Here is a 26,934-nt window from a genome sequence, read left to right as displayed (position 1 = left end):
TCTACTTCTTCTCCCATGATGGAAATTATGCTTTATTTACTCCTGTTCCTCCTAAAATCCACAATTATCTATTTTTGTTTTGTTCATGTTTAAGATGAGGCGGTTATAATGGCATTCACCTGTATATTCAGAGGCTTCTCCCATAGCGCTGCTAGCTGAATTGTGTTAAATACACTAGAGAAATCAAAGAACATTATCCTTACAGCGCTGCCTGTTTGCCCAGGTGAGAGTGGACTTGCTGAGGCAGGCAGATGATGACATCTTCATCTCCACCCCTGTATAAGCAAACTGTTATGGGTCCTGAAAAGTGTTCACTTGCTTCTTGAAATAAGCCAATAACAGTATTCCTTAGATTTACATGATGTGGGATTTTAAGGGTGACCGGTCTGTAAAAACAGTGTAGATGGATGAGATATTTTAGGAACTGAAACAAAAAAAGATTTCTTCCAAACATTTGAACTTTCTTCTGACTCGTGCTATGATTCAGGAAGTGTTGTAGAATCCCACATAGCTGTTCTGTACAGGTCTTTGGGGCTGACACTGTCTGGACCTGTAGACTTGTTGCAGTTCAGTCTGTCCATTTACTTCTTCACCTGATTGTTTGAGACAAACAGGCTGCAGAAGGAGGCACAGGAGGTCATGTTTTATGTAGTACCACCTGAGGGCCCAAAGTTCAAGGCGATCACAGAATCACACAACCTTTTATTTGTTGTTGCTGCTCCTTTCTCAAAATTTTCAAAATTAATAGTTAACATTGAATTTAATTACAACTTATTTCACAGTTTAATGTTGTGTTTGCACTGCTTATAAATTAAATGATTTGTTGATAATTATATTTACCATTTTTGCAACACCTGATTGTAGCTCATGTTACAGTAAAAGGCCATGAGATGTAAGCTAAAAATTCAATATGCTCTAGATATGATTTGTCAGAAAAAAAATCCTGATATCCTGATCCCAAATCCCTTCAAAGAGCCCTGCAGAGGCAGGAGGACTAAATCTAAAGTAGGATCAGAATCCTGGCAGAAAGAATTTATCTCGGTGTGCTCCTGAGAATCTCACATGAGATCAGACAATAAGACTAAAGAAAATGAATCACTTTCTTTTGGAGTAGATCAGCCTTGAAGATTAAAAAAAACAAAGCAAAACACTGTAGTCCTGTGGGCCAGTGGGGGTGGAGCAGAGCAGTTGCTGTCCAGTTTGTAACAATGCAATGTACAACTGTTGGTCTGTCTGCAACAGGTGGGATGGACGGGGAAGGGGGCTGTCTGGTGTATTTTCCTCTGTCTCCATGTCAGAATTAGTTTGCACAGTTACAAAGAACAGTTGGCTAAAAGTTGGTGTTACAGAAACATAAAAAAGCATGCTAGTTTCTTCTCAGTGTAAAACACCGCTGCTCTGTTTGAGAACTTGCACCTATCTGTACTTGTCTGCATAAATATTATTTGCATTTGATCTGACAAATAAATTAAGAATTCAAAAAGTCAAGATTTTAAAAACAGCTATTACAGTACTTAGTAATACAATTTCACACTTTGCTAGATGACTTAATTCACTATCTCAATCTTAAAACTTCAGATGTGAGCATAAAACACACAGATTCTGATTCTGGACTGCAATGTTGTAGTTGCAATGTGTGAAATACTACAAATGCATTGCATTTTATAATTTTGCTGAATATCCTACCACCTCTTTCAGTGACCTCAGTTGATAGCGTGCATAACGCTGCGCTATTCATGACACAGCCCAGTCAAATAGGTCTAGGAAAACTGCTGCTCTCTAAACACTTCCCATTGCATCAATGCCTGCGTCAGCAAGCCTACGACCAGTGATAAGCATTACCGTGTACCAACTGATGACAAAGGCCTTGAAAAGGTGAAAAGATCCCACATTAAACCCCACAAGCTTTTCCACACCCCAGCTCTAGATTTAGGAGGAGCTGCAGTCCAACAGTCAAACGTGACGCACACTCCAAGCCAGGCTGCTAATGCTAACTAGCACACGGTGGCTGTTAGTGGAGCAATAAATAAATGTTGGGTTGGCCTTGTGCCTTAGGCAGCCCAGCTAAACACTGTCACTTACATCACTTCAATCACCACTGCAGCAATATGTCTAACAGCCAGTCTTATCTCTGGTGTCAAACTTAGCCAACTGCACTGTATCTGTAAATCTGTATGACAAAGCACATGTCTACAGCAGGACAGATGAGATTTTCAACATCAGTTACACCCCTATTTGTTTTGGGGGTTTACACATCCAGATCATATGATATCTCAATCAGGCTCACAGACTAAATATATTTAAAAACAACTTACTGCATGATTGAGAAGTAGTCAGTAAAACCATGTGCTATGATTCTGTCCAAGATCATCTATGCATGCACCTTAATGTCTGCTCAACAGGACGGCTCTGTGTTAGCGGAGCGGGCTTGTTGAGAAAGAAATTAAATGTTTTCAGTCATGATATGTGTTTGGATGTGTATTCTTTTAAAGCACTCTCTCACCAACAAATTACAACACCTTTCTATTTCCATCCATTTATCCAGTCAAAAGAGAGGGCTAGGTCAGTTTCAACGAGTCTTTAAAAGAAGCAAACCTTTGTGAGGCTCTGAGAGCACAGAAAGGATGTCACACAATACCGCCTGGAAGGATTCTAACACAAAAGGGGGCGACGACTGCAAATAAAACATTCAAACCAACATTGGTGGGAGGTGGACCCCTGAGAGAGAGGATTAGGTTCCTGGGGAATGTCTCTAAAATTGAGTTCCTGGAAGCTTTGTCTCTTGGCGATGCAGAATTGTGAGTTAAGGCAAAGTTGTTGTACTAATCTGGACCAGAGCGCCATCTTCTAACTTCATTACAAAGAGAAGTCCTAGGTTTTGCAGCTAGTTACGTTTTCCAAGTGAAGGGTGAGTATGGTAACCTATAAATTAGATAAACTATGTGAAAGGCTATTTTAGCACACAGAACTGGTGCACAAAGCTCCGCCAAGAAACTATGGCAACCAGAGATTTAACCTTCATGTTAAAACACCAGTTCAGTCCCATGAAAATCAATCAGCTGGCAATCAGAACCTAATTCAAACCCAATCATATCCAGTATTCATCTGGTGCCTCACTACCAATAAGAAGCAGTTCAGACTCATCAAATAGGAGACAGACAGCAGTAAGCCCTGGCATGTTTGACTCACATGCTCTACTCTGGCTCACTCAGGCAGATAAGCACATGTGGTCACGGCTCCTAAAATACATTCCCCAGAAAAAATAAAGAGGAGTGACTGGCGGTCTGATACATGCTGTAAATGTTTACCAGAACAATGGCTTACCTACTGTGTCCTGTAAATAGTTTAACAAGGGCAAAAGTTCCTGGAAACATAGCCCGTATTTTCATGTTCATGGCATGAATTTATGATTGGATATACAAGAAATATTTCACTATTTCTGAATCAGCTGCAAACCACCTGAACTGAAGAGAAGTGGGGCCATTTTCTTTTTAATTATTTGGAAGCAGACACATAACTTGATTATTTTTTTTTTATGTTTCATAGATAATTCAGACAGCATATAAACCACAAATATTCACTAGTAATCAAATCTTTTCATTCTTAAACCATTTATGGCCAACTCCATTTTTAACTGTCACACAGGAGTCAACAGAAGACCATAGAGGTCATTTTCTAATTTGTCAAGGGTCATGGGGTCAAAAGCCAAGATGTCACACAAACAGGGACCAGCTCGCCTGCCTCCATCAACCTCTCTGAGACATGGAGGTCATTTCCAGATTTCTAAACTCAAGTCAGTTTAAAAACTGATCACATCTCAATAAAAATTGGACATTACATGTAGAAGCTTGGGATCAACTAATCATAATTTCTGATATGGTGAATTTTTTAAAAAGGCATAAAGTTGCATTTCTTAATTTATTTTCTTTAACACAGTCTGCAAGATTACTTTGGCATTATCTTTTTCCATCTAAAAAACTGGTATTTAAATCTAACATGATTTTGGATCATTCTCTTGAAATAAAAGCCACCCTCTTTTTGCTTCTAAAATTTACTTTGATTTGATTTAATATTCTCCCATCTACTAACAAACTGTTTCTTTGCAGTTGGCTACAGCCCAATGCATGATCAATAGTTTGATAGATGTTCTTTACCTAATGCAGCTAAATAGTGTATTGAAGTCATTTTCTAGGAATCCTACTAGCTATTTTAGAATGTTTCCCATCTGTTTTCTACCCTGTGAATATTTTTTAATGTTCTGTGGCAAATTTATCATCATTATTCAATACTCTCAAATTTTTTGGTATTGAATGAGGGGTGGGAAGAAGTCATTGCACTGACAAAACAGTAAAGAACAAAGCTGTGCATGCCGCTCTTTTTTGTCTTTTCTCTCTCTAAAACTGAACAAAACTAACATAATGGATTAATCTTGCTTAACCCCTTACAATGCAGACGTACCGGTCCCGGTACATGACTACTAATCAACAACATTGCAGCCATGTGTGCAAGCCCCTCCATCATGAATGCCCACAATATACACATCAAATGAAAGCTCAAAGTCTCATCTTTCCAATGATATAAACCATTTTGACAAGCAACAACCACAGCACTAACACTAAAGCCTTTTTTACAGAAAAGCAGAAAGTTTAAATGTTGACTTTCCTTACCTTTGAGGGCTCTCTATAGGTCAAACATCAATTTTTCCCATCAAGATTGGTCTCTTTCTGTCCATACAGGTTAGGCGAGGACAAAAAAAATATTTTTTCTGTGTGTTCTAAAGTGTATAACTTTTTATCAGTAATACTTACAGTGATTCTGATTGCTGTGGGTGAAACTAGAGAGTGTTACCTTCACAAAGAGCCCAAACCTGTACTTACAATCCAGAGGGTTCAATACCAGCAGTAATTCTAATTTGGAGGTCATATTACAAGCGTTTTTGCCAAAATGACCCCACTTGATAAGGGGTTAAAATAATTAAAATAATGTTTCATATATAACTTGGTGTCCTTTGGAAGTCAATTCATCTACAATTCTTCTACTCGTTGAACTACTCACAGAAACATTCAACCACTGACTCTTTGCTGAAAGGCTGACATGTTATTAAGTTTTATATATATTTTGCTGACTAAAACAGGTTAAAAAACAAAGTATTTAATGTAGGAAAACATGAATCTCTCCTTTAGTAGAATTAAGATTTTTTTTTTTTTTTTTGTAATGCCTCTGGGTTTTGTGAGGGACCACTGCAGATGGAGACATAAAAATACTGTTTTGCAAATGTGTTCATTTTCTGGGCAAAATTACTTAAACTTATATATAAGCCATGCCATACACATTTTTCTGTAACGTTTTAAAGGAAACCTAAACCAGGAATGCAAAATGTGACCAAAACCAATGATATCAAAAAGACTGTCAAAAACAAATAACTTTGTACCAGGCAATACGAGAAACACTGATATCTCTCAACTTTGGAAAAAAGTTTTGAATCGTGAGCACTACTGTTTACAGGTCATGATCATAAGAATTAATTATAGTCACCATACACAGGCCCAGTGGGGTCATTTGGATCTAGATACTGAATACAGTTTAGTATTAAATTCAGTGACTAACAATGTTTCTTCTTCCTCTTACAGCAACAAGATGTTGATGACACATTGGGAAATTGGTGTTTGTTTCCATGTTTGGGTATTGGCATCCATCCAGCCTGCAGAAGTAGACTTATTATTTATGTTTTGTAATGATTGAAAGACATTACTGAATGTCATCATCTGTACCAAAGTTTGACTGACCTATTCAGACACAGAACTGTAAGCTTCCACACTGCAAAACTTCGTTTGGTCAGTCTGCTTTTTCTTAGAAAAATGCAAACCTGTGGAATTCATTACCGAAGGTTTAAAACCTTCACCTCCAGGCTTAAGTCTTGGCTGAAAATAAACCAAAGCTGTACCCATTTATAAACAACACTGTATCTATGTGTAAATGAATCATAGATTTTGTATTGTGTGTATAGGTGAGTTTTATATAGGTTATTAATATATAATTGTATTTTAATGTAATGTAGAAAGGCCCAACCAGGGACACTAGTTCAGAGTTAGTTCTGCCTAAAAACTCTGTTTGCATGGCATCAGCTACTAACTTTTGTGACTATGTACAAATGCAATGTCCCTGTACATAGTTACCTGGATGTTATCCAATTTCTCACATCTATAATAATCAAAAATCAATTGAGAATTAAGCAAGTTACAATTCACTTGGAGGTCAGATACATGTATATTTGCAAATAAGCACCTAGATTTTGTATCTAGACAGGATAGAGAACAAGAGTTAGTTTGAAATACCATATGCAGGACTCTTATCTAAGCACGTGCAACTCACATCAGAAGAATCACTGATAGCTCAAATTTGATGCAAGTCAGCAACTGTCAAGACATTTCACTGTAAAAAAAAGTAAAAATCAACTTCCTGGTGATACAGGACAGGTCAGAAGATCAGAGGAGAGCACACATGTATGTAAAAATGTATGCCAGTCCATCCCAGCGTGCTTAAGATATACAAGCCAACACCACCATGAGTAGAGCCAGCCTGCTGATGTAAATCTGTCTGAAAAACGACTGCATTCATTTCTGATCAGATAAATCTGGCTTTAAACGTGGCAGACTGTGCTTCAAACAACCTACTTTGAAACAGAGAAACCGGAAACAGCCTTGTCAAGAAAAAGAGCCCTTTGCTTTAATCCTCAACATTTTTAACATAAACACCAACCATGCTGTTATCTTTTATATCTACTTAGAGCTCAACAGAGACCAACCCTGCAGCCACCTGCGTAGGTCTTGAAAGGAACCACAGAACCTTTTCAGCTCTGTCTTGCCCACATATTTCATTAAACACGTCGTTTATTTTGTGTCTTTCAAAAGAATCTACAAAGCTATTAAAGCTCCTCAGGGAACAGTCAAACATTTGACAGCTATAACTCTTTCTTAGATAATGCAAGAGCTTACATAAAAAAGAGCAATAACCTCTCGGGTAGGTAAAGAAAGGACTCAGTTCATCCCAGGAAGATGCCTAAAGAAAACTACTCAAACACCAATCAAAATGAATTTGGGTAGACAAGATCTTTTGCATTAAGCTATGAGGGAGTAAATCACAGACATGTCCTCCAATTTGAGCACCAAAACAACCAAACAGCTTACAAAGCAACATTGGCAGGTAAACATTATAATCTTGGTGGTTGCATCAGATGCCATTAAAAGAGAGATGTGTGTGACAGGTGCGTGGTGTGTGTATCACGGTGGTAGTCACAGTCACAGATCTAGCCACGCTCTTTTTAGCACACCATAATACAATAATGCTGCTTTCCCTGCTCCCAAATAAACTGAGCATTACCACGTATTAAAGTCAGACATCTCTAAAGGTCCTACATGTGTCCATCCTCTATTGTGTGGACTATATTTAGCCATGCAGAATCTGTGCTCAGCTCAGTCTGTCTAAAAACAGAGACAGAAAAGCCCACACCCATTGTCTGACACAGTGCCCACAGGGAGTCAAAGGTGCAGCATGTGTGCAAAGGAGTCCCTTTGTTTTTAGAAACCTTTATCAAGCATGAGGTCCAAGAGTCCACCTGCACATTTCCAATCTGATTTTACATCCTTCTGATCCCTAATCCAGAGACAGCATTCCACCCTTTCCTCGCAGCGGATAATTGAGCGTGAGGTGCACTTTTATGGGCTGTTAGCCAAACTCCTGCCAGAGACACGGGTCATGATGGAATCTGATTCCTGGAAAGAATCCAGGCGCAGCACATGATTACTGCTCACTGAGGTGATGAAGCTCACACTGAAAATATAATCATATAACACCTTTGAAAATACTTGTGAATGAATCACTGTGAGTCCAACAACTTTCTTCCAAGCATGTCCAAAGCAAAGCAGCACCAGAAAACTCAGCAATTACAACGAATGTGGAGCAAAACATTGCAAATATCCAGTAAAGATGGCACAACTCATTTCCCAACAGTACAGCAATGACCAAAGAAGGAGGGAAGTTCTTCTCTTTAAACATTCAGAAGCTATATTTTACTATCACCACAGAGCTATCATTATTCTTGCAACAGGTAACAGCTGGTAAACATCTGTTGTTACAGAGTAGCAAGAGATAATCTCACCTGCCCAAGGTCCAGGGTAACATTCACCTCATTGTAGACCATTCCCCTGGAGAGAGGAGGGCTCTGCCACCAACGCTCTGTCCCATCAATGGCATTGCCCACCGGATGGGCTTTGCTTGGATCCATGGAGTTGCAGTGGTCACAAAACTGACCCTAAATAATGAACGCAGACAACTTGTTTTAAAGTGTTGGTGTTGCTGGCAACTTTAACTTATATAGAAAGTAACTGAATCGATAATGTAGATCAATGGAATTCATGAACTTTTACAATAATGCAGGATATTTTACGCGCTGATTAAATGTTCTTTTTTTTTCTTACCTTGATATTTTGAGTATGAAGGTTAGTAGTGGGTCCTCCGACAAGCTTGCAGTATAAATCAAATCTCGGCGTACCAGCCTCATCCTGGCCACAGGTTGCACTGGCAGATATACTGGACCCCTCAGCGAGGTTGAAGTACGGTGGATTCAAACTGAACCCCAAGTCCGTAAAAGTTTCTTGTCCATATGCGTCCCTGCAAACTGTTACCCAAGAAATCAAAAATGCAGCGAGGAAATGAGCTCCTATCACCCCCCTCGCCATGTTCCACATCAGAGACCCTTGTAGATGCTGAGAGCAACCCGCCGCGTGCGTGCAGGTCTTGTCATCTATGGCTCTCCATGAAATGCGCTATATGGTCCGTGAGTTTACGCGCGAGGCTCTTTGAGTAGGTCTGCACGTCTGCTACTGACAGACAGTTTCGAGTTCATCTTCCTCTTCTGAAGGTGTGTCCTGTTTTCGGTGCATATCCCCCAAACAAACGAGGCCAGTTTTCCGCGTTCCAGACTAAACTAAAACTGCGCGCTACGCTGCTGGGGCTCTCAGGTGTCAGACTGTCGAGGGTCTTAGCTGGACACTAATGCGCTGGGGCCAAAGGCTGGGTCACAATTTACACTGCATTCACCAGAGACATGTCCGATTTTTAATTATCTCGAAACAAAAGAAAATACCCCTAGTTTGCATGTAAATCTTTATACCCATGAGCCTGAAGGACCAAACCAAATTCAAATAATGTTTGAGCTAGGGTGATTTGTTGTTAATAAAAATTTCTTTCTTTATTTCTGAGGTAACTTTTGAGGGTAAATTGGACTTTTTTTGCGATTTCGAACCATGCTAAATACAAACAAAAAAAATAATCAGATTCATAATTAAATGCTATAATAAAGACTTGATGAGCACCTGCACATAAGTGACACGATAGCTATCTAATTGCAGATGCAGATGAGCCCAGTGAGGCGTCCGCCTGGCTCCAAATCCATTAACAATGATCTTAGGGCGGCATCTAGTGGACAACACTGTAATTACACCAGATGCACAAAAAAAAAAAAAAAAGAAAGAAAAAAAAAAAACATTCATGAGCACGTAACAACTCTCGCGTGCTTCTGGGTTATCGTCTGTAATAAGATGTGCTATGCAGATTTCCAACTAACAATCCTTTTGTCTAAAATGTATGCTGTTCAGTTGTTGTCCTGAAATGAATCTAAGTAAAAGCTAATGTGAACCTCTAGTCTGGACACTACAGGAATTTCCCTGAAATGTGTGTTTTGTTTTCATTTTTCATTTCCACAGCAACAACTGGGTATCGTGACTTCTTGTCTGGGCATCGCTGTCATTCCTTCGAGTGGACAGGCTGCGTTCTCTTAGACGCATGTGTCAGAGATGAGGGAGTGCTAAGCAAACAGGAACTAAACTTCTACACTGATTGTTGACTACAGCTGGGTAAACGAAACTAGACCTGCGGGGATCAGGGTTTGTGTATATTCATCTTTTGAAAGACACCACATGGAGCCAACAAATCTGCAGGTAGGATGAATAATCTGTAAAGGCTGGAAGTTCCCCTTGTAGAGTGAAGCCAGTGCGTCGGAACAGTAACAAAACTATTGCAGTCTGGCAGGTTTCATTTGGTCCTTCAATGTGCGCTGTTGTGCCCAAAGTTCAAACTGTAGCCTGAATTTAATAAATGTATTTATATGAGCTGTTTTCTTAAGTACGAAACCACTAGAGCTGCCCATCTGACCATAAATCGTGACTCGTGAATAAAGTCTACAGATTAGTTGAAATCTGCGATGTGTATTTAATGTATTAAGCAAGTAATAGTTTTCTCACACTAACCACCTTAGTTTTGGTGTTGTTTCCTACAGCAAATCTCACTATTTCTTGATCTGAGTGAAGTGGACCAGACAGAGCCTCTATATAAAGGATATAATAATAATAATAATAATATCTATCCACAGCAATTGTTGAGAGTTGTGAGGTTCAGTTTCAGGCTTTATTTACTTCAGAGAATCAATATGAAACTCACTGAGTCAGTTTTGACATCTCAAGAATTTCGAAAATTGAAGTTGTAGCCTATTTTAAAAAACAACAATTCTGTCTTGATGTAAAATTTAGAGCTTTCAGATTCCATGAAATAAAATAATGAAAAATGCCATTACATTAGTTTGTTATTGACGTTAACCAGTAATTTAATCAAAATGTCTGTGGATAGTATCTAGTACCTAAATTACAATATACTTTATGAATGTTAATCAGTCCATGACAGTTGACCATAAATCAAAGCATATACACTTACTGGTTATTCTGTTACGGGGCTATTCACAGCGGTCCCATGAGGCCGCTTTCCTGCAGGTTTTTTTGTTTCCCTGCTCCAACACACCTGGCTCAAATTAAATGGATCCAATAGCCTATGAAGTTCTACACAGTGACTCATTAATTTGAGTTAGGTGTGTTGAAGTAGAGAAACAGTGAAAACCTGCAGGACTGCAGCCCTTGTGAGACCGAACTGAATAAACCTGCTCTATTAGTTATACCTTTTACAGTATTACCAGGTTGAGCCACATATTGCCTTCAGAACAGGTTTAATTGATTGTGGGATAGATTTAGCAAGGTGTTGAACTCATTCCCCAGAAATTTTAGTCCATATTGACATGATAGCGGCACACAGTTTGTCAATTGCATATCCATGATGTTAATCTCCCATTCTGGACTCGTTGTCATGTTCGACTAATCATTTTGAAATCATTTGGGCTTTGTGACATGGTGCATTAGCCTGCTGGAAGTAGCCATCAGAAGATGGGTACACTGTGGTTCCATGTTCTTCACACCAAATTCTAACCCTGCTTCTACACATTACAGCTTAAATGGAGACTAACATTTTTCCAATGGTGAGCCTGTGCAAACTGTAGCCTTAGCTAGTGGAAGTGGCACCAAGTGTGATCTTCTGCTGCTGTGGACCATCTGCTTCAAGGTTCTACATGTTTTTTTCAAAGATAGTATTCTGCATGTCTTGGTTGTAACCAGTGGTTAGCTGACTTACCATTGCCTTTCTAGCATCTCAATCTAGTTTGCCTATTTTCCTCTGACATGAAGAAGGCCTTTGGGGCAACTGCTGCTCACTGGATATTTTCTGTTTTCTGCAAACCCTTGAGATGGTTGTGTGTGAAAATCTCAGTAGACCAGTAGTTTCTGAATACTCATACCAGCCCACAACCATCCCACGTTTAAAGCCACTTAAGTTTACTTTCTTCCCCTATTGATGCTGGGTTTGAACAATTCATCTTGACTATGTCTGCATGCCTAAATGGATTAAGTTATTCCCATGGGATTGGCTCATCAGATATTTGTGTTAACAAGCAATTGAACAGTTGTACCTAATAAAGTGGTCGTTGAGTGTAAATATAAATGCTGAATTCAGACAGATGAGAAGTCACAAATGGCACAATCAAATGCCACAAATCTGAATGATCAAATTTATTGCCACACCAAGAAAGTCAACTAATATAATTGTAACACTGAATTTAAGTATTTTAATAGCAAAGATATTTGCATTTAACCATAAAAATTCATTATATTTTTTTAATGAGATATTTAGCACTTTAGCTGTTAAAAAGAAATCTTATTATTGCTTGTGAAAATCTGCAGTTTAAACTTTAAAATGTAAAGCAACAGATACTATATTTGTTTCAGTCAAAGCAGATTGCAACAATTGGGGCCCTTTGCATTGTAAACTGTATATACACCATCACAGGGATTTTAGTATAATAACTAAGCGTGCCTCTACCTGAACAATGAAATAATTTCTTGCCCTTTCAGAAAGCTATTGCTGTAGCACAGAAAGCGTCAGAAGAGGACCAGGCTGAAAACTATGAGGAAGCCATCCGATCCTACCAGCATGCCGTAAAGTACTTTCTTCACATTCTGAAACGTACGTCAGCATGGTGGGACACCTAGTGTGGCATTAGTAGCACTAAGATGTTATGTTATGCAGCAAATTTTACTCACAGTCCATTATTATGACCTGTTTCTTATATTAATAACATGTTTTTCTCTTTTCTAGGTGAACCTCAAGGTAAAGATGGCAACCAGAAGATAAGAGACAAATGTAAACAGTACCTGGACAGAGTGGAAGAACTACAAGCCTACCTAGCGAATAAAGAGGTCATTGCAAAAAATAAAAAAAATTATATATATATATATATATATATATATATATATATATATATATATATATATATATATATATATATATATATATATATATATTTATCCTGCAAATGTGAACATCGTTGTCAGGAAAAAAAGAACAATGTAATAATTCTAGCCAGAGAACCAACTTCTTAAATGGTTTAAACTTAAGTAATTGATAAATTATGTATGTGGTGTGTAAAAAATGTGTCATGCTATTGAGAGCTTTAATAGTTAAGTTACAGTTCATTTGCTAAAGCACATAAAATGAATGGATTATGAACCACAAACGTGCTACACACACAAAAAGAAATTCTACAGCTAGTTCCAAATATTATATGGTTGTAAATTACTATTAACTGACAACCTAACTGTATTTCATACTTTGCTACGCTGTTTAATAAAAGGGCAGTAAAAAGGCAGGCCTATTATTATGGGCTGTGTCAACTGTACGTCTTGACGTCAACACATTCCGTGCACGCGAGTATCGACTTTTCAATGCGGAAGTTACTTCCTCCGTCTGACTCGGTAGCGATCCAAGCAACGAAAACAAGTTAACAAAAAAGCTCGATTTGTTAGTTAACAGTTTGCGTGCACGGCAGAATTTATTAGAAGAGTGTTTAAAATTAGATCACTCCCGGCAGTGTTGCATTCGTTTTGGATTTTAGACAAGTGAGTAGCCCTTATGGCCAACAATAATTTACAGGTAAGTTGTGTACAAGCCCTCGAGGTGGCTGAAACCCTTTAAGAAGCTTCGAAAGTTATTTATACCACATCGGGCAAAGTTAGTTGAAGTATCCGAGATGTGAGGAACGAAATATCTGGTCCAGTTTTCATGAATTGTCTCTGGTATAAGTGCCTTCAATGAAATTACAAGGCGTGAATAGCTTCTGAGCTAATTAGCATTGTTAGCCAAGTTAGCTAACATGGTACAAATCAGCATTAAATTGTACAGAGTTTAAAAAACATCAACAACGACTTACATGTTCTTTGTATATTACAAAAGTATTCATTTTTGTTATAGGTAAATTTTTAGCGGTCTATCATTAGAGTGATTCTGTATATACTAACAAGCCAACTAATGAGATTAACCCTGCTCGTTAGCAGGTCTTATTTGGCCTCTAAAAACATTTGTACTTTAAATAAAAACTAATTATTACTTAATAGTTTTTGCGTGACGCAATAAATCATACACTAGTTGTATTCTATAGTTCTGTAATGAGAAGGAAGTGAAAGAAAGGTCTTCGTAACTCAGGTTCAGGATCCTACCGTGGAGTTTGGGATGTCACTACACTGAACAGTTGTAGCCGCAAGTTTGATCTTTGCAGATTATGATAGCTGTCTACAGATATAGGAATGTTTATGGTGTTCCATTATCCCCCTTTTTTCTTTTTGGCATCCTTTAGGTATTTACACTCGACATTTTTTTCTTTGATGCTGTCAGTTTTAAGCTGATAGTGTAAAGAGATAGAAACACAATGCAAAGTTGTTATCATTAAACAATTCCTAATTAAAGTAGGTTCTTACACATGTCAACATAACTAATGCTGTTCTCTGACTCCTTTCAGAAAGCCATTGATCTTGCCAGCAAGGCAGCTCAGGAGGATAAAGCTCAGAACTATGAGGAGGCTCTTCGCCTCTATCAGGCTGCTGTTCAGTACTTTCTTCATGTGGTAAAATGTAAGGCATAAGACGGCACGTTAGCAATAATGGTACAGCAATACAAGTAAAAAAGAAAAAAAAAATTTAAAAGGTTGGGAATAAGAGTAGCTTTATGCCCTAAAAAATACAATATCGTTAAGAACTTTATTTATTTATTTATAAATTATAATTCTTAATTTTAAATCTTCAGAAGTGCTCAGAACAGGTAATTACCCTTTTAGGAGCACAGTGTTTGTTGCTGACACTTTTGTGACTGTTATTTGTGCTTATTCTTAACAGATGAAGCGCAGGGTGAAAAAGCCAAGCAGAGCATCCGGGCAAAATGTGCTGAATACTTGGACAGAGCAGAGAAACTAAAGGAGTATTTGAAGAAGAAAGAGAAAGCTCCTCCTGTAAAGCCTGTTAAAGAGTCACAATCTGATGACAAAGGGTGTGTTAATGGGTGGGGTTGTGGGCTAGGTCTGCTGATGTGAAGCCATTTACACATGGATGAAAAAAAAAAGTTTCCCCTTGATAAATATAAAATATATAATACAGTCTTTATTTTATTTGACCAGAGAGAAAATGCAGCATACAAATTATACATGCATGCTTATGATTTTGTTTCCAGAAATGAAAGTGATGAAGGTGAAGATCCAGAAAAAAAGAAGTTCCAAAATCAACTCTCAGGTTGGTAATGTTTCTTAATTCCTGCTAAATTAGACATTATCTGAACCAAGTTTATATTTCTATCATGAAATTACTTTTCAGGTGCAATTGTCATGGAGAAACCAAATATCAAATGGAATGATGTTGCTGGTTTAGAGGGAGCCAAAGAAGCACTGAAAGAGGCTGTTATTCTTCCAATAAAGTTCCCCCACCTCTTCACAGGTATTCTATCAAATTTGATAAAAGGTCCATGTCATTATTTGGCTTTTAAAGGAAAGAAACCTAGACCTGCGTTGCATGTAACGGCTGTATTAGCATAGATTCAGTGGTATGTTGGTGGCACTAATTAATTGGACTGAATCACTTCTTTGCTTGATTGACAGGAAAGAGAACTCCATGGAGGGGGATCTTGCTCTTTGGGCCTCCAGGTACAGGAAAGTCCTACCTGGCTAAAGCTGTTGCAACGGAAGCAAACAACTCAACCTTCTTCTCAATCTCTTCATCTGATCTTGTCTCCAAATGGCTGGGAGAGAGTGAAAAGTGAGTCAGGAAACAGTAATTCACAGAAGAATAGTTTAAGCTTCTTTCTTTCTGTCTTTAATTCTTATATAAATAATGAATGTGATTTATAGGAACTTACTTCACTCAACAGGTGTTTGTGTTTAACTAATTTTGCTTTCCAGGTTGGTGAAGAATCTTTTCACCCTTGCAAGGGAGCATAAGCCTTCTATCATCTTCATTGATGAGATAGACTCCTTGTGCGGTTCACGAAGTGAGAATGAGAGTGAAGCTGCTCGTCGTATTAAAACAGAGTTCCTGGTTCAGATGCAAGGTGAGTCCAGTGAGCTACAGCAACTATTTACTGTGAGTAATTATAAATATTCAACTGGCATGTCACTTCAAAATCTGCAAGATCATTTTTATGTTGAAGTTTTTTTTCTGCTGTACATTTAGAATAAGTGCACAAACTGTGAGTCCTAAACTGCATTTTGACAAAAGTTTTCCAGTGTTTTATTACTCGGGAACTTTTAGTTATTCAGTTCAATTTAACATTTTATTTATCCCTAAGGGGCAATTTAAAAGACATAAGGAGCAGCATCATTAAAGAACAGACAGAACATCGGACAACATAAGGACATACACATTGCTAAAAGCATACAAAGTGCTGAAATCAGAATACAGCCATTCCAGCAGCTAGAAGCTGTCAATGTTAAGAAAAGGTTTGTTTCAGGCATAACTTTTGTGTATTTTTAGATGTCTAAATATGGGGAAACTTAAATTATATTGTTTAAGTGTGAAAAATGAAATGGATATTTCTCCCAGCTGCAGTAACAGGGCTGACTAGAGTGCATAGACACAAAGCAGTGAAAAGAGATAATATGTCCAGCCTGTTTAAAGAGACAATGGGTCTGAATGTGAGTCAACCAGAAGTTCAGTCATCTGTTAAAAAAAATGCTATCACTGAGTGTGCAAGACTGAGTATGGTGTGCTTTCCTCCTTTTTACACTTTCATAAATCTAGTAGAAGACAGTTTTTTTATGAAACAGTTAAAATATATTGGTATTTCATGTAGCTTCTGGTTACTGCAGTAGAAATGAAGGGAGTCAAGGGAAGGACAGTCCAGAAGTTCCTTATCATGGAAAGTTCCTGAAATTCAAACACAACTTAGAATTCAAATACAAGTAGAAAATGGAGATTGGAGTAAGGAGACTTGTCTTTTCTACCTTTCTGTATCTTTTTACTGATAGTTTATAGTTTCATAGCATGGGACAGGGTAAGGCAGCATTAAACAATTTTGAGCTGTGCACAAAAAAAATGTTGCTACAGTGAATGAGTGAAGAGTATTTTTGAACAACCTCTCAGTATTTGAAAGGATGGGTTACTCAGTAGATAAAGCCCAGTAAGAGTCAAAGCATTCATATTAGTCTTTCTTTTGTTTTGAACAGTGCTGTTTTCCAGGGCAGGGATGTCATAAACCCTTCTCTTTCTTTCACAATATGATCTTATTACAAAACTGAAGCGTGACAAGAAAACGGCTGCAGCAGCAGACTAAATCAAATCAAATTCTCAGCTTGCTGATTCTGGTCACAGCGCTCAACTAATCTAAGAGCAGATACGGTTTTGACAGATGTGGGGAAATCCAAAAGCGAATCATTGAATTTTCAAGTGAAAGAAAATCAAAGCCCTTTTGTTTTTGTGTTTTCTCTCATTTAAAGTAGCTGGAGAAATTTCTGATTTAAAAATTAAAAATCCTAATGTGAATTGTATTGTGCTTCTACAAAGTGTTGACACGAGCATGAACATCTGTACAATATAATGCAACTTAGTCCATTTTAGCAGTGATGCAGGAAAAAAAAAAAGCCACTTTTCCTCAGTTTATAAGCTGCTGTGTGTGTTTAAGTCTTTATTGTTGTTTTAAAGGCGTGGGGAATGACAATGAGGGAGTGCTTGTACTTGGAGCAACAAACATCCCTTGGACTCTTGACTCTGCCATCAGAAGAAGGTAATTCTTAGCAGACATTTAAAGTTGTTATTCAGGAGTCATCCACTTGTTCTCGGTGTAGTCAAATAATATCATCTCAGGTTTGAGAAGAGGATCTACATCCCGTTGCCTGAAGAGCACGCCCGCTCCTTCATGTTCAAGCTACATCTAGGCTCCACCCCCAACAGCCTCAACGAAGCTGATTTTGCCACGCTGGGCAAGAAGACAGATGGATACTCGGGAGCAGATATCAGCATCATTGTCAGAGATGCTCTAATGCAGCCTGTACGAAAGGTCCAGTCAGCAACCCACTTCAAACAGGTATGTCATTACTAGTACCTGTCTGTTTAAGTCTTCTTTATAACAAAGTGAAATGAGCTTATTGTATTTTGGTTTCCTTCCTTGTGTTATGATCTTTTTTTTTTTAAAGGTACGAGGTCCATCAAGAGCTGATCCAAACATCATCATTGAAGACCTCCTGACTCCTTGTTCACCTGGTGATCCAAATGCAGTTGAAATGACCTGGATGGACGTCCCTGGGGAGAAGCTATTGGAACCGGTGGTGTGCATGGTAGGGATTTAAAACCATTACACTTGCCAAACATTTCAGTAGAAGGATACAGTGGAACCATTATTTGTTTTATTTTTTCTTCTTCTCAGCCTGACATGTTGAGGTCTCTGGCAAATACAAAGCCAACAGTCAATGAGCAGGATCTGGAGAAACTGAAAAAATTCACAGAAGACTTTGGACAGGAAGGCTAGATCAGATGATGGAGCCTAACCAAAGAAAATAATTGTAATTGTCTCTTTACTGTCTTTTTCCCCTTTTTCTTTGTGTCATCCTAACCATTTGCTGGGTCTTGTGGGTTATCTAAGATGGGCAAGATTACAACTCAGTTTATCATGTTTGATAACCACACAAAGGGAAAAAAACTTGGTTTTATTTGGCATTCATTATTTTCCAAAGACCTGCCACATATAGCTGTTTTGATTTAAGAAATAACACCACCTCAGAATATGTTTTGACTCGAGCACTAAAGGTATTGAAGAGCAAAATACACAAGCAGATCAGAGAAATTATGAAAGACAGTAATTGCAAGAAAGTTATTTGAAGGTGTAACTGGCTCTTATGTCCACCTGACTAGATAATAAACTTGACAACTACACGATAGACATCCTTTTATGTACTTTCTATTTTTATGAGGATAAAAGAAGCATTTTATAGCATATACTGTACTTAGACCAATGTATGAACATTGCAGTGTGGGTGAAATGGCATGAGTTCATTAACCTTGTTTTGGTGAAATCTGAGTGGACATCAAAGTTATTTAAGGCAGAGATACTCGGTATAAGATATTTCTTAAAGCCTTGTGAATATTTTGGACTGTTACTAGTTTCCAAACAAGTGGCAGATGTGTTTACTCATTCATCATCTGAGACTTGGATCAATAGTGGGGAAAGACCAGCATTGTTTGACCATTTCTCAAGTACTCAGAAGCTCTGAACTACCTTGCTCATGTTTTTTTCACAAACTACTGTACATAATCATTTATATTACAGGCTTTGCTGATTATCTTTTAATGTAAAAAAGAAATAAAGCCTTACATTATATCTAAGTCAGATTATGAATTTTGATAAAACAGCAATGGCATGTAAAACATGGACAGCAGTGGCTCAGGTGGAAATACGACCTTGTGTATTTAAAAACAAAGAAATGCATCTTCAGTAATGAACCTAAAGTAGCCATAAATGGCAGTGTGCACCACGTGCCTTCTGAAAAAGATGCACAACTTTTTCATTTTTTTTTTTGTGATAAATTGGTTTATTTTTCAATTAATCATTATACTAATATATCAAGTGCTTTGTCACTACGACTAAGGAATGTGCAGTTCTTGTACATTTCATGTTTGCTCTTTTAGGGACTGTATACAACTTTATTTTGTTGGCTCTTGATATGTGCAATCTGTCATTTCTTTTTTTTATCTTTATCAATAGGAGGATTGTCTCATTTTATTGTATATGTCTATATATGTATTTAGCCAACTGTTGAGCCTTTTTTCTTTGAGAAGAGGTAAACCATGGATTCAATATTCTGTTTTTCATTTCCTTAATGTAAATAAAACGTAAGATATGACAGTAGAGAGTGTTGCTTTTTTAATAACTACAAACACCCTCCTAAACCTTGTGTAAAGCCTTCCCTGAAGAGTTGAAGTTGTTATAGCTGCAAAGGATGGGCTGACATCATACTTATTTGATTAAGAATGGGACGTCTAAAGGCAGGTGAGCCAACGCTTTTGGCAATATAGTGTGTGTATGTATGTATAAAACACACCATTTATAAAAAGTTGGGGATTTTCAACTTTCATGTCAAATTTACAGAAAATGTAAAATCTTCACGCATTGCTGATATGAATATTGGGCATTAAAATAGAATCATGTCAATTTAATTATTTTATCGTAAACAATTTATAGAAACAATAGATATTGTTGGCTATACCACAACATGAAATGCCAATGTCATGTGTTAGGTGTGGTCTTGGGCTTACGTGAAACAGTAAATATGATGTAGATAAATACAAGCTGTCTAAACATGAGCATTTAGTCGTCAGTTTATGGTTCAGACACTGCTTATTTTCTTGTGTGTGTGTGGTTAATCACCTTGTTGAAAAGTAGCAATTATGCACCTAAACAGTCGTACATGTGCATTAAAAAGTTTAGAGTAGGAGTTAAGCTAAATTGAATATCCCTAACTTTTTGTAAGTAGTGTATGTGTGTATGTGTTTGTATATAAATATGTGTATCATGCTCTTATTTTTGTCCAATAACTAATGCTGCTTTGGTGTTGGACTAACTGAAATAGACATGAAGTACGAGGTGGAAGCGCAAAGCATTATGGGGATTGTTGTTCATACGAGTCTCGTAGTTCATGCGAGTCTCGTAGTTCCTCTCGAGACTCCAGAGAAACCGTATGGGTTTGAGAACTACAAATACCAGGGACGACCGTTAAACGTTTACTTACAGGCGACAGTTCAGTTTGCTTTATTTTGTGCAGATAGCGTTGTGTCACGAGGTGTCAAAGTCTACCACGGAACGTTATCCTTGCTGTTACATGTCTGTGAACTAACTGCCCAAACCTGGAGCAGCTCCTCCTCTGAAGTCCGCGTTTCGCCTCCCCCTCTCAAGGCCGCCGCCTGCCTCGCAGCTCTAATATCGGACTCGTGAAACTGGCCTGCTAGTTAGCAAGCAAGCTAAGTTTTCACTCATGTCCTCTGAAGAAGGATTGAGTTCAACGATCACAGATTGGCTTTTCATCAATTCTTGGTGGCTCCTTCTCCCGTTTATTATGCTTCTTGTAGTTGTTGCCTTCATTGTTGCCTTTGTGCTATTACTTTACATGATATCGCCCCTCATTAGTCCCAAGCCACTGAAACTGAACGGGGCCCACGTCGTGGTAAGTGCACCACGTAACTATCGGTAACGGTAGCTAACGTCTATTTATTACTTGTTTTACAGCTAGCTTCAGTCTCCAAATTAGCCATAGTTTGATTTTACACTTCAGAGTTACGTTATGTAGAAACATCTTGGCGCTATCGCTACCTTTGATGATCTACTATAACTTTCTGACTACATGTTGTTTTTGTTTTTGGTGAATAGCATATTTATTGGTCATATGTCCATTATTAGCAGAGACACGCCCACGCGAGGACTGAATATACTGAACTACGTAGTTCCCTGTTTATGTAGTAATACACTGCATTTCAATTAAACTGTTGCAGTCAAAATAGATGCAATTAGATTGCGACATGGTTGGAATCCTTGGCTCGTGCATTCACATGTTTTCAAAACAGAGCAATGTTTTAATGGTGGTTATCTGCTATTTGTAGAAATGTACATTTGTGTTATGTTTTTCAGTTCAGTTTAATATTTTTTATTTTATTTTATTTTAAAATTGACCACCTTCTGAAATACACTAAAACTTTATTAGATCACCTTAAGCTTTGATTGACTAAAGATGATTCAGCAAGATGCTGCTTGTGTCAAATAGCTTTGATAAGCGTGCTAGCATAGAGTCAAATGAAAACGGGCATCATCATACTACAAAATACCTGTACCTGTCAGGAAAGGAAAATATCAATTGGGAAATATTGTTCATTAAACATATTAGAAGCACAACTGCTAAATGACTGTACCGCTGCAACACCTAAATTTCCCAGCTTGGGATGAATAAAGTACTTCTATCTATCTATCTATCCATCTATCCATCTATCTATCTATATATATATATATATATATATATATATATATATATATATATATATTCAGGTAGTCAGCTTAGTATCCAACAGCAATCAAAAACTTTTTATGCATAAATGCTATGAAGCAATATTTTTAACTTGCACATCTTTAATTACAATAAGTTCTGTTATATTATGGAAATATGATATCTTTGCAGTTTATTTGTACCTCAGTCTGTGTATCAGCTCCCCTATCTGTGATCTTTGAACTCACTGTATGCACGTTCAGGTTACAGGAGGCTCAAGTGGAATTGGGAAATGCATCGCAATCGAATGTTACAGACAAGGAGCCTTCATCACTCTTGTGGCACGAGACGAGGTCAGTGCAGATCTTTCCATTCTGTCAGAAGCTGTTTGTTTTTATATTCACCTCATTTTTATGTCAAACATTAACAGTGAATTTGTTCCATGTTGGGGAACAGTTTATTTTTGCTTGCAAAATTGGCTTTTTTATTTTAAATATTTGGTCAGCGTGTGATTATTGATGTTCTTAACAGTGGTTAATTTTTTATTTAGTTTTAAATGTGAGGGAAAAAAACATTAGTGACATTTTAAGTGTTTACACTTATGCTAAGTTATACAATTTTCCTATAGGAAAAATTACTCAGAGCAAAGAAGGAGGTGGAGAAATTTGCCATCAATGACAAGCAGGTATGGGACCAGTATTTATTTCACAGAAATCGCTTAGGTCAAGAAAATCATGATTGTTTGTAATCGTTCATTCATTTTTATTTTCAAAATCTCAATTTTTTATCAAGGTGGTCCTCTGTGTATCAGTGGATGTTTCCAGTGACTACTCTCAGGTGGAAAGTGTGATAAAGCAGGTAATGTCACCTTCTTTGTTATGATGACACATGTGTGATCCCTGTAATTATTTATTGAAAATATTAAAGGAATTTTTAATTGTTATTTAGGCACAAGAGAAGCTCGGCCCTGTGGATATGCTTGTGAACTGTGCGGGAACATCCAGTGCTGGAAAGTTTGAGGAAATGGAGGTGGAGCGTTTTAAAGTATGTACTTCCAACCCTTGTGTTCTTTAAATTTAAAGGTCATTGAGCTTCTCTAGAATACTTAAACTGATATTATTGTATATATCATATAGTGTGCAAATATTTGCTTGTTATATTTGCTCCAGATAAAAATTTCACAACAAAGATACCATGACTCTGTGATTATATTCTAGATAATCCTTTATTCTGTAAATTAAAACACAGTTAACAAAGAACACAGTTTTTGGCCACAGCAGGACTTATTGTTCTTATGCACTATCTGAAACTATGGTAACCACGACTATGACTGAGGACAGTATAAAGACTATTGCCCTTATAATTTTTGTAGCCCTTCCTGTTTGTCAGCGTTTAATTTTACTGACAAAAATGTCTCACTGAAGTTATACATACATAAACTTTGGGCTTATGTTAAATAGGAAATGATGGAGTTGAACTACCTGGGCAGTGTCTACCCAACACGGGCCGTCATAACCACCATGAAGGAGCGAAGAATGGGTCGCATCATGTTTGTGTCCTCCCAGGCAGGCCAGATTGGTCTTTTTGGCTATACTGCCTACTCCCCTTCCAAGTTTGCTCTGCGTGGCTTGGCAGAGTCGCTTCAGATGGAGGTTTGTTTTCCATCTTGTGGTAAAAAAGATTTACAATGTATACCAACAGAACACAGTAGCTCAAGGTGTCTCTCTGTAGTTGGCTTAATTTAACAAATAGTTTTTTTTATCTTTTGCAATTAATGCATGTTGATGTTTGTATTAATGGTGTAAATATTGCTACAAGGATGCCCTGCCTACCAACAGGGAACATTCTTACTTATGTTATGACTTATCAAAGATCTGTTTTGTACAAATTGTTGATTATTGTAGTTGATTATCACCAAGGCCAAATAGTTAAGGTGTCTTTTGTTTGACATGCCTGATAATTCTTCAGATAAAGCCGTACAACATTTATGTGACCATGGCATTCCCCCCTGATACTGATACGCCACTGCTGGCTGAGGAGAACAAGTCAAAGGTAAACATCTATGTAAAAGAGGATAGAAAAATACTTCAGTGTATGCTTCCATCAAATCTTTTTCCTCTGTTATTTATTTAACTTCATTTTAACAAGGGGAAAGACAGTCACACCACTATATATGACCTTTACTCTTTGTTTTCCCCACTCAGCCTTTAGAGACCAAGCTAATCTCTGAAACCTCTGGAGTTTGGCAACCAGACCAAGTGGCCAAAATTCTTGTCAAGGATGCAGTGGTAACCAACTCAGTTCATTTACTGCTGACCCATTTAAAAATAATATTCATTGTTATCTGTTTTATGAAAGCAGATTCAAGTTAATTTCCTTTTCTGTTTGATTTTTCCCCCTCTACAGCAGGGGAACTTTAGCAGCTCTGTTGGTCCTGATGGTTACATGCTGTCAGCCCTCACCTGTGGAATGTCACCTGTCACCTCCATCACAGAAGGTCTCCAACAGGTATTTATTAAGGCAGTTCTTCTATTGTCTTTAAAAGAACCTTTTTGTCCTCTGCAGTGCTACCCTTCATTTCTAAATTTCTGCAGATTGTCACCATGGGGTTATTTCGGACCATTGCCCTCTTCTACCTGGGAAGTTTTGACAGCATTGTGCGGCGCTGCATGATTCAGAGGGAGCAATCGAAAGCAGCTGACAAGAGGGAATAACAGCAGCCTTAATGTCCTCACAGTGCACTAGTCCTCCTCCACAGCCCCGTCATCCAGTCCTATTCTTCTGTTTTACAAGTGCACAACCATAGGTGGGGAAAATGTCAAGTGTATTTTATACCAAGTGATAAGATAATATGGAAGAAAGTAGGTGTTTACGTGTTGCTTGTGTACTGATGCAGCATCTCCCTAGAACTTATTACCATTTTGATTTTTCTGTCCTTTGAAAGCATTCCAGTGACTTTGGTTTATTGGGTCCCTTTGCTTCTTGTGTGAGAGCCGCCTTACTTGAGAGAAATGAGGGCAGACTAAACATCCCAGTGCCAGGTTTTAAAGTAGGGGGGCTTTGTCAACCACTAATTTACAGATGTGAGGCCCTTCCTGCCTTGATTTGCACAGTGATGGGTTTATTTTATTTTATTTTTCTTTACAGAAAGGAAAAGAAGCAGAAAGCCTGTCCAAATAATTGTGCCAAATGGCTTCAAATTCTTTTCCACTATGGACTTTAGTGAAAAACAGAGGGGTAACTCTCACTTTCAGTTGTTGCATGTATCGCAAAACTATCCACTTTTTACAGAGATTTTTACACTTTTCACTTAATAAGCCCGTAATTCTTTACCTTCATGTATCGCAAGTCTTTGCTGGCAAAGCACCTTCCCTTTTTGACTAAATAATCTCTAGAACCGGTCGTGACCCTCGGCATTTTGTTTACGCTGTGGGATGTTTTGTTTTTGTGCTTCTTGTGTGAACTAAGCTGTGAAGTGAAACAACAGTACTATTCACTGATATCAAAGAGCGAGAGTTAGTTGTACGTTCAGTCTTTTGTTTTCTTTTTACTAATGCAAAAACATTATTTCCACATATTATTCAGATTTTCCATGCAGTGTTGGGAAGATAATTGTGGGTGAACTGTGTGCATGACTGTGTGTGTTTTTACTGTGACTGAGCCAACCCCCCAAGGGAGAGAAAAGCCATTTGATTTAATCATTTCAGATATAAAGGCACCAAACTATTTTCTGGTTATTCCAGCTAGAACTAAAAGCAGGTACTGAGTTGAAGTCATAAAAGGGGCAGAAAAACCAGCACATGATTTCACTTTTCACCTGCACAAGCTCAAACACCCTGCTCCCACCCTCTGCTTTGAAAGGAAGCATATCTTTCTTACTTGCAGTTCTGTGTGTTAGTGCAGAAATTCAGCCTCCTGAGTTGAGATCCTGTCAGGATCCACTCTGTCGGGTTGTGTTAAGGCAGGGCAAGACTTGCTGGTTCAAGTCTCTGTTGGTCATGTGGACGCTGGAGAATTTACATTAAGGCCAAAATATCCAAGGACGAGCATGGACTTCTGGCCCTTGTTCTTGTCATTTTGACCTGCTGTGAGCACAGCTGTGACTTTGTAATTCCTGAAATGACATCACTTTCCTCCTGGTTTTTGTCAAGCCTGATGGTTTTATATGTTATCACACAACATTCCAGCTGTTTTGCTTATAAAGGGTAGAAAAAGTACAGCACTGACTCCTGCAAAGTCTTCCCTTGGTCCATGATAGTGGGGAGAATGTACTTCAATGCAAAGGAAACAAGTCAGAATATTGGAGTTTTATTTTATTTTCTTTTAAATACACTAATATTTGAATGCCAAAATGTGTTTGAACAATGTTTGTAGATGTAATGCATTTATTTGCAGTTTACCTGGATGTCGCTGCTCTGTTAGTCTTTGTTAAAGCTGTGGAGCAGTGTTGGGATCCATTCTAAGCCTTAAGATGCAACTACACATGAAAAATGCTGAGAACAGAACTGTTGCCAGCACAGTGTGACTTAACCCACGTGTGGTTTACCACATCATTTAATGACTTTTTGGTGTACAATATTCTGTACTTGATCAGTTTCTGCTCTTTGTATGACAAAAGAAGCCATACTGAAATCCAAGATATGAAAGTGAGAATGGATGACTCATGCTTGACGATGTTCTCATTTGATATTGGTCAAAGGCATACTGTTGTTCACTTAGGTTTTTCATTTAAATACATTTATTTCTTTGAAAAGTTCTCCTTCACTTTAAGGTAGCAGTACATAATTTAAACATGTAGCTTGTGAAAAAGCAGTTTTGTTGAACACCTTTAAGCTATGCAAGTGAAGCTTTGGTGTTAGAGAACTTTAGTTTTCAATGCTCAGTCACACTAGCTTCACTTAATGGTGTAACTGATTAATATAAGTTCAAGAATATTGAATATGAAGGTCAAACTGCTATCATTTGATTCATAATTGTTTGGGTTTTTTTTTTTTGTTTGTTTGTTTTTTGCAAAAAAAAGAAAAACTGAACACCTTTACCTTGTGTGCCATTGAAAGAAAATGTGAGAAGTGGAACGTGTTTGTTTGTCTTATTTTCTTACATGATAAAATAAATACATGTAAGGAAAAAAAAAGACCCTCCTAGTCTTCATCTTTTAGTTTTGGAGGCTTGTGGCCTACGATGGCATGTTTGATCCTCTTAAATTGAATTTGACATTGCGC

The 26,934-nt window shown here is 37.8% G+C and overlaps 3 protein-coding genes across 4 annotated transcripts in view; 2 read left to right on the top strand and 1 right to left on the bottom strand.

The window, feature by feature from the left end:
* Positions 1-8,907, bottom strand: part of LOC121643774 (laminin subunit alpha-3-like) — a 60,612-nt gene extending 51,705 nt beyond the window's left edge. Inside the window, exons 1-2 of the mRNA XM_041991297.1 lie at positions 8,478-8,907; positions 8,159-8,311 (exon numbers count right to left, since the gene is read on the bottom strand). Coding sequence (XP_041847231.1) covers positions 8,159-8,311; positions 8,478-8,747 — 423 coding nt within the window. The 5' untranslated portion in view covers positions 8,748-8,907. The remainder of the gene's footprint in view (positions 1-8,158; positions 8,312-8,477) is intronic.
* Positions 8,908-9,815: 908 nt separating this feature from the next.
* Positions 9,816-19,590, top strand: vps4b (vacuolar protein sorting 4 homolog B). 2 transcript variants are annotated; one of them, XM_041992597.1, is made up of 13 exons: positions 9,816-9,998; positions 12,288-12,399; positions 12,532-12,632; positions 14,228-14,339; positions 14,601-14,751; positions 14,932-14,990; positions 15,072-15,191; positions 15,353-15,509; positions 15,653-15,801; positions 17,391-17,472; positions 17,553-17,772; positions 17,882-18,022; positions 18,112-19,590. In XM_041992597.1, exons 1-13 carry the CDS (start codon positions 9,978-9,980, stop codon positions 18,211-18,213), a joined length of 1,527 nt encoding a protein of 508 aa, XP_041848531.1. In that variant the 5' UTR covers positions 9,816-9,977; the 3' UTR covers positions 18,214-19,590. The 2 variants fall into 2 exon arrangements, with proteins under 2 accessions (XP_041848531.1, XP_041848532.1); XM_041992598.1 differs by lacking the exons at positions 9,816-9,998; positions 12,288-12,399; positions 12,532-12,632 and adding an exon at positions 13,105-13,365.
* An 827-nt stretch (positions 19,591-20,417) lies between these two features.
* kdsr (3-ketodihydrosphingosine reductase) lies at positions 20,418-26,715 on the top strand. The gene is made up of 10 exons (XM_041992576.1): positions 20,418-20,902; positions 21,976-22,065; positions 22,341-22,397; positions 22,505-22,570; positions 22,661-22,756; positions 23,173-23,364; positions 23,681-23,764; positions 23,917-24,000; positions 24,119-24,220; positions 24,307-26,715. Exons 1-10 carry the CDS (start codon positions 20,714-20,716, stop codon positions 24,424-24,426), a joined length of 1,080 nt encoding a protein of 359 aa, XP_041848510.1. The 5' UTR covers positions 20,418-20,713; the 3' UTR covers positions 24,427-26,715.
* The last annotated feature ends 219 nt before the right edge of the window (positions 26,716-26,934 follow it).

Source organism: Melanotaenia boesemani, chromosome 8 (assembly GCF_017639745.1).
Source record: "Melanotaenia boesemani isolate fMelBoe1 chromosome 8, fMelBoe1.pri, whole genome shotgun sequence".
NCBI classification, from domain to species: domain Eukaryota; kingdom Metazoa; phylum Chordata; class Actinopteri; order Atheriniformes; family Melanotaeniidae; genus Melanotaenia; species Melanotaenia boesemani.
Note: the sequence above shows the minus strand (reverse complement) of the source record. Positions and strands in the feature narration are given on the sequence as shown.

What these genes read in the sequence shown, in the direction of transcription:
- vps4b (XM_041992597.1), top strand. Translation starts at nt 9,978, where the DNA reads ATGGAGCCAACAAATCTGCAG. An exon ending in GTTCCCCCACCTCTTCACAG is followed by an intron (nt 15,192 to 15,352) that starts GTATTCTATCAA and finishes CTTGATTGACAG; the next exon opens with GAAAGAGAACTCCATGGAGG. An exon ending in GACTCTGCCATCAGAAGAAG is followed by an intron (nt 17,473 to 17,552) that starts GTAATTCTTAGC and finishes ATATCATCTCAG; the next exon opens with GTTTGAGAAGAGGATCTACA.
- kdsr (XM_041992576.1), top strand. Translation starts at nt 20,714, where the DNA reads ATGTCCTCTGAAGAAGGATTGAGTTCAACGATCACAGATTGGCTTTTC. An exon ending in TGGAAAGTGTGATAAAGCAG is followed by an intron (nt 22,571 to 22,660) that starts GTAATGTCACCT and finishes ATTGTTATTTAG; the next exon opens with GCACAAGAGAAGCTCGGCCC. An exon ending in CTGAGGAGAACAAGTCAAAG is followed by an intron (nt 23,765 to 23,916) that starts GTAAACATCTAT and finishes TTCCCCACTCAG; the next exon opens with CCTTTAGAGACCAAGCTAAT.